Consider the following 16,181-nt stretch of genomic DNA (forward strand, 5'->3'; position numbering starts at 1 on the left):
AAAAGCGATTTTATTTAATAAAAAAACTTTAAATATAATACTATAAATTTAAAAGTAATTCTCTTAATAATATAAGTTAATATTTTTATATAATATATACTTATTTTTTAGTATAATCGTCGTTTATATACTTAAATAATACTATTAAAATAAAGAGAATATTATAATTTAATTTTTTTTAAAATTTTATAGCGCTTAAAAGATAGTAAATTTTAGTAAAAAAATTACTTTTAAATTTATAGTATTATATCTAGAGTTTTTAGTATAAATATAAATCGCTTTTAATTATTACTCTTTATAATATAGATAATTTAGTAATTTATTATATCTTAAAATTATTTATTTAATATTTACGCTATTTTACTAGTACTTATACTATCTTACTAATACTTATATTATTTTATTATTAATACTTATATAGTTTAATACTATTTTACTAGTATTTATATAGTTTAATATTATATTATTAGACGTTACTAAAGCTTATACTAGTAATTTATTATTACTAAATAAGATATTTAAACGTATATATAATAACTTTAAATATAATAAGTATAAAAAGAAATATATTTAAGCTAAATAGATATATTTAGAGTTTTTATATTAAAAATAAATATATTTAATAATAGCTATATAATATTTTTAATATTTTAGTAATTTATTATTAGTAATTTTCTCTATTAAAAAAGTAGTAGTTTAAATATATTTAAAGTTTTCTCGTTAAAAATAAATAAATTTAATAATTTTCTTAAAAGTAATTTAGTAATTTATCGAAATATTTTCTTTAATTATTTAGTAATTAATCGAAGAATATTTTTATAGTAGTAGTTTATAAGTTTTTCAACTAAAACTACTATACGCTAGGCTAAGGGGTTTATCGTTAATACCTATTATTTTTCCGCAACGCCGCATGTAATACCGTTAGCCAGTATTAAAGGTCTGTCTACCGGCACTTTCGTAGCCGTTCTCAAATCCTCTAACATATGCACAATATAATTAAAGCCCGGCCTATACGTACTCCACCATAATGGTGCCCATCTTCAAACCGACGTCCTCGATCGTCTCGTCCAAGTGATCAATAAGGTTCATACCGAGAGCGTTGAGCTCAAACTCAGCACCGGCCTTGCCTTCTTCGAGCGGGGACGCCTTGAGCCACTCATAGATGCGGCGTACCGAATCTGCAAGTGCGAAACGGCGAATTTCGCGGCCACCGGCATGGCGAAACTGGATGCGCGTAGTCGTCTTGGGGTCATTGGGAGGCTCCTCGTGGGGATTGGTGGATGAGATCCTTGCGAAAGGCGTGTCGGCAGCGCTTGCACCATTCGCTGCAGACGGATCGTCGACGTCCATGGACTCGCTGGCGCGGTTCTTGCCTTTGATGTCTGAAGCGGACTTGGTGAGCTCATCGGGATCCTCGTCACGAGGACCGCCGCCATTGCTACCAGCCATGCTCTGCTGCAGAGCCATCTCCAGCATCTCCTCTTCCGTCATGCGGTGCACGTCCTTCTTCTTGCTTTCCGGCTTCCGTTTGGCGATGGGGTTTCGTGCATTTGCCTTGAGACTGTAGCGGTCGAGGAACTCGTGGAGCTGCATGAGGAAATCCATCGGCTTTGGCACCGGTGGGCCTGACCACACCTTCACTTGTTCGCCGGTGCGCGGGTCCACGATGGCGATGTGCGGATATGCGTCCTCACTGTCACGCGCCTGGAAATAGTAGTTCACATAGGTGCTGCCGCGCGCGTCATCCTTGTTGTACTGCAAGAAAAGGAAATTCTCCTTGACGGTGTCCTTGATCTGGTCGTTCTTCCAGATGTCGCGGTTCAGAACCTGACAGTCGAAGATTGCAGGATCTTGGACATTGACAAGGATCCACTTCAAGTCCTCCTTCCCTTGGTCCCGCACTTCGTCCCACGGCAGGCGGCACATGATCTCGAAGGGAGGGCGGTACATCTCGGCGAGAAGACTGGACTTTGACGAGGCTTCAGAAGCCCCGCCGGTGGAGGTGGCGAGGTCGCGGCGGCGCTCGGTGGGATCGCCCTCGCTCTCCCAGACGGAGGGGGAGGCGGCTTGCTGGTTGAAGATGCCGGCACGGCCTAGACGCGAATTGGCAGCGAAGTTAGCAAAGAGAGGAACTGTGGCACGGCGCTCCTTGGCCCGCAACTCACCAGGCGGTCTCCGCCGGGCAGCCATCTGAGACATGATGGCAGTGTGCATGTCATCCTCATCGTAGCCTCCGCCGGGCCCGACCAACGTCTCGGTGGTCCGCGCCATCGGGGCGCGCACATCGGCGTCTGCGTCACGCCCGCCAGCGCCGTACATTTCTTCCTGCAGGCGGCGAGCCATGGCCTCGTCATCCTCGACGCTGTGGCCGGGTCGGGAAGCGTCCTCGGCGGCATCGTCGTCATCGTCGTCGGAGTCGATGTTGATGGGCTCGTCGGCACGCGCGCCGGCAGCGGACGAGGAGGGGTGTGCGGAACCAGCGCCGAGGTCCAAGTTTGGGCTGTCGAAGAACAGCTGGATGGCCTGTTCCAGGTTGTTGTCGGTGAGCTGCAGGTACTGGGCGGCGCGCTGGGGGTCGGCGCCCGTGATGCTTGTGAAGCTGGCAATGTTGTCGTCCATGGTGGGCTCGCACTCGGCCCAGCAAGGCTGGCAGGCGGTTGGAGGGCGGAGCGGCGGCGGCCGCGAGCGAGGCAGAGGCGGCGGGGCGAGCAGGGCACGAGGGGCAGAGGAGGGCGCGAGGGCGAGCGGGCGGCCGGGCAGACGAGGGGCGGTGCGGCGAGGTGGAAGGTAGAGCTTAGGTAGCTTTGGGTTCCGGCGCCAGGTTTGGCGTCATCGCGGCGAGGCATCGCAATTGTTTCTCCGGCGCCGCGGGTCACGAGCCAGGCCAAGCAAGCATCTGCCTTCGACGCCTCACCAGAGCCGCGCAGCCAGGCCTGCCTGCTCCAGACAGATGTCCACCGCGCCGTCCCTTATGGCCCGCTGTCTGCTCCGCCCGCCCGTGTAGTCTGCTCGCGCCCCCTCCCGCACCATGGCTTCTTCGGAAGAGCGCGAGCTCGCGCTTATCGCCAAAGTCGAGCTCCGCATCGCCTTGGCCGACTCGGATGCGAAGCTCCAGTCCATCCTCAACACCTACCTTGCCCCCCTGCTGCTCAAGCTCGCCTCGGAGCACGTGAGCGTGAGGAACAAGGCAAGTCCCCACCTCCCCGGCCTGTCTCTGCGCCCCTGCACCGCCTCCCTGCCCGCCTCGTTTCGCGGCTGCTGATGCCCGCCGCTTGCTCTAGGTGATTTCTGTTTGCCAGCATATCAACACGCGCGTGAGACCGCAGTCCGTCCCCGTCCTGCCTGCCTGCCGGGCCTTGCGCTGACGCCGCTCCAGAGAAATCCAGCTCCCCGCAGCAGCCCTGCTCCGCCAGTTCAAGGAGCACGCTGACTCGCCGCTGATCCGCCATTTTGACCTGCTCTATGTCCAGCAAGGAATCTCGCGCCTGCCGCTGAGCGAGCGCCTTGGCCTGCTGCCCCTTCTCATCAACGGCATCGCGGCGGACACGGCAAAGTCCCTCGTCCATGGCTCGCAGCTGTTCAACCTCGTGCTGCGCCTGATGGCCCTCTTCCAGCTGCCGCCGCGTGGGTCCAAGGATGACGAGCAGCTCCGTGAGAAGCTCGGCCTCGGCAAGGAAGATGCCAAGTTCCTGTCGTTCTGGTTTGGCAAGCTGATTCTGTTCACCGCCGTCCGGGCTGGCCCGGACGCGTCTGATGTCGCATGCCCCGGCCTGTCTCCCGATGAGTATCAATTTCTGACCCTGCAGGGCAAGCCGGGCGTTTGGGATCCCGCGGCCGACGGCGGCATGAACCTCACAGAAGCAAAGGTCGCGGCGTCAAAGTTCCTGGTCAGTGGCATGTTCACAGACGACGAGCGCTTTCTCCCCGCAGTGTACGCATCGGCAGACGCAAACTCACGCATATCTGAGATTGGCGACGACGTTCTCAAGCGTACTCTGCCCAACACCGATCTAGAGGACCTGTGCGTCATCGGTAGCTTGTACGACGTCTATTTTGGCACAGCCGGTGGTCAATTGCCCGCTCGACCAGCCCTGAAAATAAAGATTCTCTCGTATTTTGCCAAATCCATAGCGGCGACCTCTTTCACGTCCAAAGTCGCCCGGCTGGTTGAAGAAGGGCTTACCTACGGTGTGGTGGATGACGGCTTGAACAGTGCCCGGGGACGTGAAGCCACCAAGCTCCGCGCCGCCATCTTCACCTTCGTCAACTTCATGGCACGCCGTGGGTCTGCTGCAGACCTCCATGCGGTCGCGCCCACGCTTGTGCAGCGGCTCAGAGCTTTCATTGAAGATCAGGGATGGCCGAAGCCCAACCCAGACGAAGACGTCGCCTTGCGCGGGTACGTCTATGAGGTCATCGGCCTCTTGGCCAAGGCGGCTCCCGAAGAGGTGCTTCTTGAACCCAGCCTCAACCTGCTACGGTGGCTGTTCAGATCCTTGAGCGATGACACATCTGGACGCGACACTGGTGTCAGCATCGACGAAGCTCTTTCGAGCGTGCTGGGTGCCCTTGCTACATCTTCGAATGCCGATGTCCAAAAGAGCCTCAGAGACCTCTTGCTCGAGCAGATGTCCGCCGAGGAAGAGGCAGGCTCAGCATTCCGCCGAAGCACACGTTACGCTGCCGTGCGGTTTGCAAACAGATGCCTACCCTACAAAGACGTTGTTGCGCGCTGGATTGACATTCTCGCCATCAGTGGCCCCGCTTCCGAAAGCCAGGAGGTCCGCGAAGAAGGAAGCCGAGGCCTTGATCCCCACTGGTCTCGGCTTCTCCATTCATCGCAGAGTGGCACCGGCTTAGGAGGAGGCGACGAATCCCATTTACCCTTCCCTGACTTTGCAGAGCTGTCCATCTATGTTCTCTCGTTGCCCGAGGTTTCGGCGGCCACTAGAAATGCGTGGCGCCCGAATGACCAGGTCCGTCATTTCAAACGCTATTTCCCCCATGCATTCGCTCCTACTGTCAGATTCGTTCATCAGATTCTGATGGATGAGGCGCTTAGGACGCATGGCATGGCCATACCCGTCGACGTCGACTGGGCAAGAAAGCTTGATACCGCGATATCGACAGATGCCGACTCTCGCAACGCCGTCAAATCATATCTCAAGCGGGCAGCATCGGACCAAGGAACGATTCTGCATTCAGTCCTGGCTCTCATGCGGGCCGCTCTTGAAGGCCTTCTCTGGGAAGGAGGCACTTCCCTGGATGACTTGGGCGAGAGGTTCGTCCAGCTTTGCTCGCTGAGCCCGGATGACTTGCTGGACATGTCTCAGGCTGCACCCGCGTTCAGAGCGCTCGAGCCTTGCATCTTCTCCAATCACGAGCCAACGCGGACGGTAGCTGCCCACGCGTACGGCCTCTTGGCCACTCACAGCGCCGTCGTTGCCTCTGAAGCCGACCAGTCTCTATCCCTGCTCTTGCAAAGGGCCGACCAATGGGAGAGGGCAGTCGGTAGCCAGGTCAACGAAGCCGCTGGCGCAATTCTCGCAGTGTCTTACTACTTCAGCAGATTGACTGCCAGGAAACGCCGTGCGTCTGCTTCGGAGGAAAAACTGCAGCATCTCCTGAAGCTGATCCTGGATGTACTCAGGCGCTCAACAGACAAGACCTTGAGAGATGCTACCTCACTGGCCATTAGCGAGCTGAGTTTGTTTTTCGTCGTCAAGGCTGAACGTATGACGGATATTGCTAAAATAAACTTTACTCTGTTCACAGACAAGCTTATGGAAAGTGCAAAGGCCGGGAATGAGAAGGCGATCCTTGCACTGGGCCATCTCGCCATGATCGTCGATGACGAATCAGATGCTAACCTGAGCTTCGTGGGAGACAAGATCTTCGAGCTGCATGAAATCCGCCAGGCAGAGACGCAATTTGCTGTTGGAGAGGCAGTGGCCTGCCTCGCGGGGAGCTGGAACGCCACGATATTGGCTCCAAGGATGGATATCGATGCCCCCATTCCGGCCGCACCTTCCAGAGAAAAGACTTTGCCCTTCGTGCTGGAGAAGGTCCTCGCCAATTGCCGCAACACAAAACCTGCATTGAAGAAAGCTTCGGTTATCTGGCTCCTGAGTATTATCCAATTCCTTGGTCACCTACCGGCCGTCAAGTCCAGACTGGCAGAGTGCCAGCTCGCCTTCAAAGGATGCCTCTCAGACCGTGACGAGGTTGTGCAAGAAGCAGCATCTCGCGGGCTGGGCTTGGTCTATGAAAAGGGCGATCGTCAACTCAAGGATGATTTGGTCCGAGATCTCGTCGGCTCGTTCTCCGATAACAAGCCGAATCTCTCCGGAAACGTTTCGGAAGACACCCAGCTATTCGAACCTGGAGCGCTCCCAACTGGTGATGGTTCAGTGACTACTTACAAGGATATCTTGAACTTGGCCTCGGAAGTCGGGGATTCGAGCCTGGTCTATCGGTTCATGTCCCTTGCCGCCAACAATGCCATCTGGTCGAGCCGGGCCGCTTTTGGTAGATTTGGACTCAGCAACGTTCTTTCGGATTCTAGTGTCGATGGCTATTTGGCTGAGAACCCGAAGCTTTATCCCAAATTATACCGCTACAGGTGAGCAGCCAATTAATCTGCTTGCGGCTTGGCTGACGTGCGTAGATTCGACCCGAACCCAAATGTTCAACGCTCGATGAATGACATCTGGAATGCGCTTGTGAAGGACTCGAATGCAACGCTGGATAAGCACTTCGAAGCCATCATGGAGGATTTGCTTCTCAACATCCTTGGTAGGGAATGGCGTGTGAGACAGGCCGCCTGCGCTGCGGTAGCCGACCTCGTTCAGGGCAAAAGCATCGAAAAGGTAACAAAAAAAAAAAAAAACAAGCAGCCTCCTTGTCGTATGCTTAGCTGACGAAGAGAATAGTACGAGCAGTACCTTGGACGAATCTGGACGGCGTGTTTCAAAGTCCTGGATGACATCAAGGAATCTGTCCGCCAGGCAGCAGGTGGCCTTGCTCGAGTGCTGACGGCTATCTTGACTCGAAGTCTCGAGGCTGGGGACACGTCGATGAAGAATGCGGACACTATGCTCAAAAACGTCCTGCCGTTCCTCCTTTCTACCTCGGGACTGGAATCGAGTGCGAAGGAGGTCCAGTTCTTTGCGCTCAAGACCCTCCTGGAGATCATCAAGAAAAGCAGCGCGAAGATTCTCAGGCCGTATATACCCGAGCTCATCGAGAGGCTTATTGGCTTGCTCAGCTCGGTCGAACCGGAGGCGGTCAACTACATCCACCTGAACGCAGCCAAGTACAACCTGACGGAGCAGAAAATCGACGACATGCGCCTGGCGAGCGTCCGTGGAAGCCCCCTGATGGAGGCAATCGAAAGATGTCTCGACCTCCTGGACGATGGATCCATGAAGGCGCTGGAACCGAGGCTGGAAAATGCGATGAAAACTGCCATTGGACTCCCCTCGAAAGTCGGCGCCTCTCGCGTTTTGGTATCACTGGCTACGCGCCGCGGTTTTCTCTTCAAGCCATACGCGGACCGGTTTCTGAAACTCATCGAGAAGCATGTGCACGACCGCAACGAAACGGTGTCGGCTGCCTACGCTGCCGCAGCAGGGTACGTCACACGCATTGCCTCGGAGAAGCAGATCCTGGAACTCATCACCTTCTGCAAACGCCTGTATTTTGAGTCCGACGATGAGCGAAATCGGGTCGAATCGGGCGACATTGTCGCTGCCATTTCCAAGCATGCATCCGACAAGTTCAATGCATTGAGCACAGAGCTGCTGCCCTTCACGTACATCGCAAAGCACGACAGTTCGGAGACGGTGCGTGAACTCTTTTCGCGCGCATGGGATGACAATGTCGGGGGGAGCCTTGCGGTGCAGCTCTACGTCAAAGACATCGTGGCCATCGCACAAGGATATCTAGACAGCCCCCGTTGGACGCTCAAGCACACGGCTGCCAAGGCTGTTGCAGAAGCGACGAACGCGCTGGCTTCAACGGTTGAGGACATGAGCGTGCCCAATGCAGAGACCATCTGGCCCGCCTTGGACAAGGCGCTTGGGGGAAAGTCGTGGGAGGGCAAAGAGGTAGTCCTGCAAGCATTTGCGCGATTTGTCGAAAGAGGAGGCGCTCTGTGGAAGAGCCGGGCAGAGGTGGCAGAGCAAATCAGAAGAGTGATTGTGCGGGAAGCCAAACGGCAAAATAAGGCGTACCGACAACACGCTCTCAAGCCGCTCGGGCGGATTGCTGCTGCAATGGCGGAGGTGGACTGGAGCGAGACGGTGTTTGACATAGTGAGTCCGGTGGTAGAGGAGCTGACGGCTGGCGATGAGGATGCCATGGACGTGGATGCGGGCGATGCGATGCGCAAGGATGAGAAACTGTATGCCCCCTCCCAGTTCCCATGCCACTCTCCAGGGGCCACAAGCTGACGTTCACAGGCGCGACAACACGGCCACAGGAGCCATCTTCGCCCTGCAGGCTTCAATCAACCCGAAGCTACTGCAGGACACGGCTCTTTCAGGGGCAGCTCTACGCTTCCTCGACCAGGCGCGCAAGCTGAACACGCTGCCGTCCAACACGATCCATGTGGCGGTCTTTGAGGCGCTGCAAGCTCTTTTTGACCGGGTGTACACGCAAGAGCCCACAGGCAGCTTCTCGACGGGCAACGAGGCGCAGTTGAAGGAAGCGTTGGACGCCCTGCTATTTGACGCACGCTACGACGGACTGAGCGAGGCAATGCGGGTCAAGCGGGCACAGGCAATCCATGCGCTGGCCAAGCTGCCGGAGAGGGGGTTTGCAAGGGGACTGCTCGTGGGGAAGTTGGGGCCGGAGATTGAGGGCGAGCGGAGCCCGGTGGTGCGGGCTGAGTTGGAGAAAGCGAAGACGGCGAAGACGACGGAGGAGGAGGTCTGAAAAGACAGCACCGACCGGAAGCAGGGCTTAGCGTGGCCGGTTCTCTTAGTACTGTAGCGCGACCACGGGGCGGGTCGAAGCTGCCAAATTACGATTGCACTACTTTGATCCTTGGTTCTCGTGAGATGCCGTAGCGCTGATAAGATAAGACCCGTGTTTTCCCCACGAGCTCCACGACCGCAGCTCTGCCGCCTTCTCCCAGCACGCCCTCCGACATGAGTGCCGCCCCGCCCTCGCCCGGCGCAAGGAAGCGCACGTTCGACGAGACGCAGGACGGCATCCGCAATGGCCACGGCCGCGACGCGCACGACGATGGTCAGCTCCCGCCTTCAACGCCTGGCACGCGCAAGCTCACCTTTCCGCAGACACATCCTCAGACGACGACGACTTCGGCCCCGCCCTGCCCTCGCAGGTGCCCAAGAAGAAGCGCAGAAGACTGCCCTACGAGAGGCTCTACGTTGCCGCCCTTCCCGCCTCGGCCCGCTACTCCAAGTCGTTGATGCACAAGGAGCAGCTGTGCTTCACCACCTTGACCCCATACACCGACTTCCTCATCACCTCCTCGCTCGACGGCGTGGTCAAGTTCTGGAAGAAGACGCGCGACGGCGTCGAGTTTGTCAAGGAGTTCCGCGCGCACAATGGCGAGATCAAGTCGGTCAGCGTCAGCGCCGACGGCAGGAGCTTCGCGTCGGCCGGCACCGACAACACGGTCAAGATCTTCGACGTCATAACCTTCGATCTGCTGGCCATGCTGACCCTCGATGCCGCCCCGAGATGCGTGTGCTGGGTGCACAGCCGCGGCGCTTCGCTGCCCTTGCTCGCCGTGTCGCTCGAGACCGACAAGTCGATCCGCATCTACGACGGGAGGGGCGAGAACCAACAGCCCATGCACACCATTGCCGGCCTGCATCGCAGCCCGGTGTCCCTCATGGCCTACAACAACGAGTACGACTGCGTCGTGTCGGCCGACGACGGAGGCATGCTCGAGTACTGGAGGCCGAGTGGCAGCTACGAGAAACCCGACAACGTCTTCCAGATGAAGAGCTCCACGAACCTCTTCGACTTCAAAAAGGCCAAGTCTGTCCCGGCCTCCATCACCATCTCTCCCAATGGGTCGCAGTTTGCAACGTTTTCCTTCCCCGATCGGAAGGTCCGCGTCTTCGACTTCGCCACCGGCAAGCTGTACCGCACTTACGACGAGTCTGTTGCAACCATCATGGAGATGCAGCAGGCGGGCACGGCTCTGCAGAAGCTGGAGGATGTCGAGTTCGGCCGTCGTCTGGCCATTGAGCGCGAGCTGGAACACCCCGCCGTGAAGCCGCGCATCAACGTCATCTTCGACGAGACCGGCCACTTCATCATGTACGGCTCGATCCTGGGAGCCAAGGTCATCAACACGTTCACCAACCGCGTGGTCAAAGTCTACGGCAAGGATGAGCCCTTCAGAGCTTTGAACCTGGCGCTGTACCAGGGCCAGCCGGAAAAGAAAGGGGTTGTGACGGTGGAAATGGCCGCCAGCGAGAACCCGCTGATCAAAGAAGCCGAGGAGAGAGATGCCATGCTCGTCTCGACTGGCTTTGGCAAAGTGCGGTTCTACATGTTTACGAACGACGAGCAGTGCGTTTCCCGATGGGACTTGGGATCTTGCGTGCAGATGCTGATTACGCTTACAGGATCAGCAAGTCGGAACGCGACGTGCAAAACGAGAAGCCCCGCAGCGTCAATGCTCGCAAGCAAGAGGAGCAAAAGGCGGCAGAGACCGGGACCTCCGCAATCATCCACACCACCTACGGAGACATCCATGTTCGCCTCTTTCCCGAAGCTGCCCCCAAAGCTGTGGAGAACTTTGTCGTCCACTCACGGAACGGGTACTACAACAACGTGATCTTCCACCGTGTGATCCGCAAGTTTATGATTCAGGTGTGCGCCCTGGGCGCCGCTCCTTTGTCGCTCGCAGACTGACCATCTCGCAGACGGGCGATCCTCTCGGCGATGGCACTGGCGGCGAGAGTATTTGGGGCAAGGAGTTCGAGGACGAGTTCTCCACGCTCAGACACGACAAGCCCTACACGATCAGCATGGCGAATGCCGGACCCAACACGAACGGGTCGCAGTTTTTCATCACAACGGAGAAAACGGTGGGTTTGATTTTCTGGATGTGGTCCTGACGCAGACTGACCGGGTTGCAGCCATGGCTCGACAACAAGCACACCATCTTCGGCCGAGCGATAGCAGGCTTGGACGTCATCCACAAGATCGAAAACGTCAGGACTTACAAGGAGAAGCCCGAGGAGGATATCAAAATCGTGAACATCTCGATCAACTAGCAGCCTCGCTCCCCGGACGCGCCACCAACGAGGCACACGGGCTCGGCGCCGTGCGTTTCCCGGAGAATCTTCAGCAGCCAAGGTTGGTCTGGTCGACGAAGGGCCGATTGGTTTTTAGGGGGGCAGGCATGGTGATGGTGAAGCAGGGTGCAACAAGGTCGACGGCAACAAGTCATGGCCAGGCCGATGCGGGAGACGGCGCAGAAGCCATCGAAGCGTGGTGGAAAAACTCTCGCAACCCAAGTGGGGGCGCCGGACACGTCGGCAGCGCTAGATAAGAGAATTCAGATGCGACGAGAGAGCTTCACGCGGACAGAAACGTGTACGAACGAAGCGCGGGATGGCCGTTGTGCTGACGTCGCGACTTCACCCGAAGCGTTTCGTCAGCTGGCGGGCACACGCGCGCCAGAACACACCGCAGGAGCGCGCAGGCCGGGCCGGTCATTCAAGCCTCGAACCACCAACGGGAGATGTGCCGGCCTGGCGCGCCCTGATTGCGCCCCTGGCGCCTGAAACCGTCCAGCTGCCGCCTTGGCCCGGTGGTGTGATAAATTTTTCCCCGGCTGCCTCGCCACCTGTGCGACCTGGCCATTGCACCACCACCCTCAATCAAGGAGAAAATTATTGCGGAGGCGTCTTAGGTCACTTTGACGGAGGCGTGGCATGACTATATAATGCTGTCGTGTTCTCAGGTCTGCTGCGTAGCCTCCAGCATTCACCAGCACACGTTTCTACTACACCACCAATCTCGACCACCACAAAGCCAACATGCCTCTCGTCGCCACAACAACCCCCACCGGCATTGTTTGCACCTGTGCCGAGCCAACCTACGACGAGGTTGGATGCATCAAGTGCTTCGAGAAGGGCCTGTGCGCCATCGAGCACCCGGAGACCATCTGCTCCACCCTCACCTCCGAGACGTCCTCCGTCGCCGACCTCTCGCTGGAGACGCCTCCACCCGAAAAGGAGGACTTCGCAAACGGCGTCTTCTGCACGTGCGAAAAGTCCGAGTATGACGAACTGGGATGCGATAGCTGCATCGAGAGGGCCTTCCAGGCCATGAAGCATTGAACACGCTGGACGACTGCATTCGATGATGATACCCGGCGGAAAAGCGGAGCCGACATTTTCTTCTTGTTTCCTTTTTTGGTTCTTGGGTCTGGCAAATGGAAAGGACGGGATCATCACAGGCATAGGAACGGAGTTTTTCCTTTTTTTTTTTTTTTGACGCATCTCCCGGGAAGAGCGAGCATCGACTTGCCATGCATCAGCATCGTTCCTGCTATTTCCAGTCAGAATTAGACACGCGAACGACCATTTACTCTTCACATTGCCATGGAGTTGTAGCGTCGTGATGACTACGGATGTTTCAGATGCATTGACACGATTACAGGACATGACGTCAGTCAAATCAGACTAGCCCAGTATGGCAAGTCCTGGGATTCCTTGTAGGTAGCCGACGGCTTAAAGGGATCGTGTCATGAGAGATCAAATGACTTTGGATTCGTTCGCGAAGGTACAGGGGGGGCAACGCAGCCGACGGCTAGCATGAAGAATAGTAAGGCCCTAGGCGTAGCTATGCCTCTCAGAAAACTAGCACATGTGGGTGCAATGTAGAGTTTTTAATTTCACGTTCTTCTTCGGGCGATAGCAAAAGGTAACGCTAACCATCGGCTGCGAGGGGGTACTGGAGATGGGAGAAGCAACAATCTCGCAGCGGATTGGGAGCCCAGCAGCCGAATAAAAGGCTAAGCGCGGGGAGGAGGACGCATGTTGGCGTGGACGCGCTCCAGCAGCTCCTCCCTTGTTGCAAGCTCGCTAGGGAGCAGATTGCGCTGTGCGGCAGTCAGTCTGGAGAGCGGGATGACAAGGGGCGGGTTTGAGGAAGCACGTTTCTCAACCATCGGCGCAGCTCGGTATTTGTCCAGGTGGCGGGGTCTGTCTCAAAAGGTCAGAAGACGTGCTGGCGAGAGTGGCGGAGGGCGGCGCACCTCCGGTGGGGTCGGGCTCGGCGGGAAAGACGTCGCCGCCCCAGACGACCCAGGCGGTGGCAGCCGTCACGATGCCGGCGAAGGCTGGCACCACGCGTCAATAATAGCGACATGCAGCGGCGGGCGCGGGGGATGCGGTACCGAAGAAGGCGCCCTACACGTGGCGGTCAGAAGGCGGGCACGACAACAGAGCGGGCGCCTCTTACCCTCGACTGCGTGAGACGGTCCAGCGGCGTTGGCATGTTGTGGAGGGGTGGAGCTGAGAGGAGCCGAGCGCCCAGGCGGCTAGCCGCTCGCAGGTACTATATAGTTATCGCACCGGTCACGTGCAACCACACGCGGTTCCCTTCATCTTGTCCACCAGAGGCTGGCCCTCACGTACTCGGGTAGGCGGGGACGTGCTGGCGCAAGATTGTCACGCCGTATGGCGCAAAATTCGTTCAAGCACCGCGCCGTACCTGCACTCTTCGTTTATGGCGAGTTGAAGCAAACACCCGGACGAGGAAGGAGCGACCACCAGGTTCAGCACCAGCATCGCGGCGGCACGCATACTGGTTGGCGCCGCTCCCGAGACCTCGCCGGTGAATGAAACTTCCGCGCAATCTTTCCTGCTGCCAGGTCTGCCACCTTCCTCCTGGTTGCCTCGACCGGCTTCTTTCACGCTGCGCACCATGTCCGGCTGCTCACCCTTGCTAGGCGACCTGCTCAACTCCAAGCGGAAGGCATACGAACAGCATCTCACCGAAGTAAAGATCAAGCGCACTGCCATCACCTGCTGCCTCTGTCGAGCCCAATCCCACCTCGACACCGACCATCGCCGCAGCCTCAAGAGCGTCATCTGCGTCTGCACTCACCCGTTGTGCGCCTGTTGCCCCGTCTGCTCCGATGTCTTCACCCAGCTCAAGGGCTTCCGCCACCACATCGCCGCCTCGGATCGATTTCTATACTCGTACGGCTTCTACTGCGACGGATGCGGCGCTTCCAACAAGGTGACTCCTCTGCTCCAACCGCGCGCCACCCCTCCCTCAACCCCCGACTCCTCACATCGCCTCCGCCCCCGCCCGCCCACCAAAGAGTGGACTGTCGACTTCACCTGGCGGAGATGCCGCTGGTGCGAGCAACGCTGCCACGAAAAGTGTCTGATGTACCGCATCCAGCCGTGGGAGCATGTCTCGGAAGCCTCCAGGAGCCCCAAGCGGAGCAGAAAGGATTACGACAACCATTCGAGTGACATCAAAGCCCGCATCGCCACCGGACATCCCACTTCCCCGCTAGCCCTGTACACTACCGCCTCGGATGATTATGACTCCGACGATTCCACTTGCTCCAGCACCCACACCACATCCCGCAGCCTCACCGCTGAAGAGATTGAGACGCTCGAATACGCCATGTGAACAAAGAGGCATTGCTGACCCTACCTTCACGGGACCAATGTTATTCACATCACTGCCATTCTTCATGTCCTACAACCATGGGTAAGACCGCACGACTCTTCTGCTCACTTGTGGAGGTCATCATGACTGACTTGTATGTAGCGGTGGGTTGGGGCTGCTGGAACTTTCTCTCTCGAGGCAAAGCTTAACCTAGCTTCAGCACTAAATGCTCAACGCAGCGGAGCCACCATGTCACCATCTTTCGGCGCCACTCTGCAGGTTTCAAGCGTCTTTTCGGGGAGGAAAATTGGAAGTTGATGTTGACTAGACACATCCGGCCCTGCTCCAAGTTGGTGATTGACACCAATAGCAAAGTCAAGCAAACTCACCAAGGAGTCGAAACAATTTCTCGGGGAGCCCCGATGATATCTGCACGATTCTTCCCACGAGCATGAATTAGCATTCGATTCCCCATTACAATGAATAACTACTCAATCTATCAGCATTCACTTCAGAGGCTATTTACCAGGGTCTACCCTATTGCTCGACTACTGGGCCACGGCTCTAAGCATTCTACTGAAGAATAAATAGGTCATGGAAGCTGAAAAGCTAGACGGGTGCCACAGTAGTAAGCTTTAATCCGCGATTCCGCCGTCTTGACGTCTTTAATTATGGTTTTACTCGCTTCTTTTCTTTTATTACACTCGTTATAATCTTATAAATTCATACTTACTTATTCGGTAATAGCTTGCTGTTTATAACGTACCTGTTAGATAACCTTATATTCCTGTGCTTTAACTGCTGCTATTGTAACTATATATTACACTTTTTTATACTGTTCATACCTTTCTCACGCAGGGGAATGTCAGTTCGATTTCAAGGCGATGGCGTTTGTGGGTACGTCAGGCGGCTGTACCTTTACCGGACTTTAAGTGTGAGGTTCTGCGCAGAAAACAAAAGTTGGAACCATGGACGACGCTAAGAATCAGCAGAGTAGATGGATATGATAACGCTGTGGAATATTTCATCCCTGCCACTGAAGGTGTTAGAATAGCACTGAGATTGGACATCTGCATTGCTATGTTCTGGCTGACGGAGGGGTTTATCGACTAGTCGGAACACCAAACTGTCTTCTTTAATCAAGTATAATCCGAAAAGCTCTCAAGCACATGATTGTGAACTGTATATCTGAGCCGATAGCCGACGAACAAGCTTGCCGTAAGCCCAATTGTCCTGGGGTTCGCTTAGTTTTACTCTCTAAGCGTGACAGCAGGGATATTAGCTTAACATTATTATACGTGCGCAGGGTTATTTAGTAACAAGGATGACACGGCTGAGCAGAAAGCCTCGTGAATAGCGCCGTTTGCCAGGTGGAAGTGACGTGATGTAACAAATGGCGGTTGGACAGTGTCAAAGACAACGACAGAAAGACAATGTCACCGAGGAGTTGGACGGTGACGTTTTCGACACGACAAAGCGACGAGACTATAATTAAACCCGTCTTGGGCGCGACACAGCCTTCGTGTCTGACACGGACAAGTCTAGTGATGCGA

General features: G+C 55.3%; 5 protein-coding genes across 5 annotated transcripts; 4 read left to right on the forward strand and 1 right to left on the reverse strand.

Moving 5' to 3' along the window:
- Positions 1-1,008: 1,008 nt before the first annotated feature.
- LTHEOB_11969 (Ubx domain protein) lies at positions 1,009-2,619 on the reverse strand (the record flags this gene model as incomplete). Its single annotated transcript, XM_035508783.1, has 1 exon — positions 1,009-2,619. The coding sequence occupies one exon, from the start codon at positions 2,617-2,619 to the stop codon at positions 1,009-1,011; it is 1,611 nt and encodes a 536-aa protein (XP_035365382.1).
- A 409-nt stretch (positions 2,620-3,028) lies between these two features.
- LTHEOB_11970 (Armadillo-like helical protein) lies at positions 3,029-8,937 on the forward strand (the record flags this gene model as incomplete). Its single annotated transcript, XM_035508785.1, has 6 exons — positions 3,029-3,169; positions 3,282-3,325; positions 3,377-6,622; positions 6,668-6,869; positions 6,933-8,404; positions 8,463-8,937. 6 exons carry the CDS (start codon positions 3,029-3,031, stop codon positions 8,935-8,937), a joined length of 5,580 nt encoding a protein of 1,859 aa, XP_035365383.1.
- Positions 8,938-9,152: 215 nt separating this feature from the next.
- LTHEOB_11971 (uncharacterized protein) lies at positions 9,153-11,264 on the forward strand (the record flags this gene model as incomplete). The annotated part of the gene is made up of 5 exons (XM_035508786.1): positions 9,153-9,252; positions 9,303-10,554; positions 10,611-10,857; positions 10,911-11,075; positions 11,127-11,264. 5 exons carry the CDS (start codon positions 9,153-9,155, stop codon positions 11,262-11,264), a joined length of 1,902 nt encoding a protein of 633 aa, XP_035365384.1.
- A 768-nt stretch (positions 11,265-12,032) lies between these two features.
- Positions 12,033-12,335, forward strand: LTHEOB_11972 (uncharacterized protein; the record flags this gene model as incomplete). Its single annotated transcript, XM_035508787.1, has 1 exon — positions 12,033-12,335. One exon carries the CDS (start codon positions 12,033-12,035, stop codon positions 12,333-12,335), a length of 303 nt encoding a protein of 100 aa, XP_035365385.1.
- A 1,591-nt stretch (positions 12,336-13,926) lies between these two features.
- LTHEOB_11973 (Surface antigen-like protein) lies at positions 13,927-14,649 on the forward strand (the record flags this gene model as incomplete). The annotated part of the gene is made up of 1 exon (XM_035508788.1): positions 13,927-14,649. One exon carries the CDS (start codon positions 13,927-13,929, stop codon positions 14,647-14,649), a length of 723 nt encoding a protein of 240 aa, XP_035365386.1.
- Between the last annotated feature and the right edge of the window lie 1,532 nt (positions 14,650-16,181).

The sequence above is a fragment of the Lasiodiplodia theobromae genome, assembly GCF_012971845.1.
Source record: "Lasiodiplodia theobromae strain AM2As chromosome Unknown scaffold_56, whole genome shotgun sequence".
NCBI classification, from domain to species: Eukaryota; Fungi; Ascomycota; class Dothideomycetes; order Botryosphaeriales; family Botryosphaeriaceae; genus Lasiodiplodia; species Lasiodiplodia theobromae.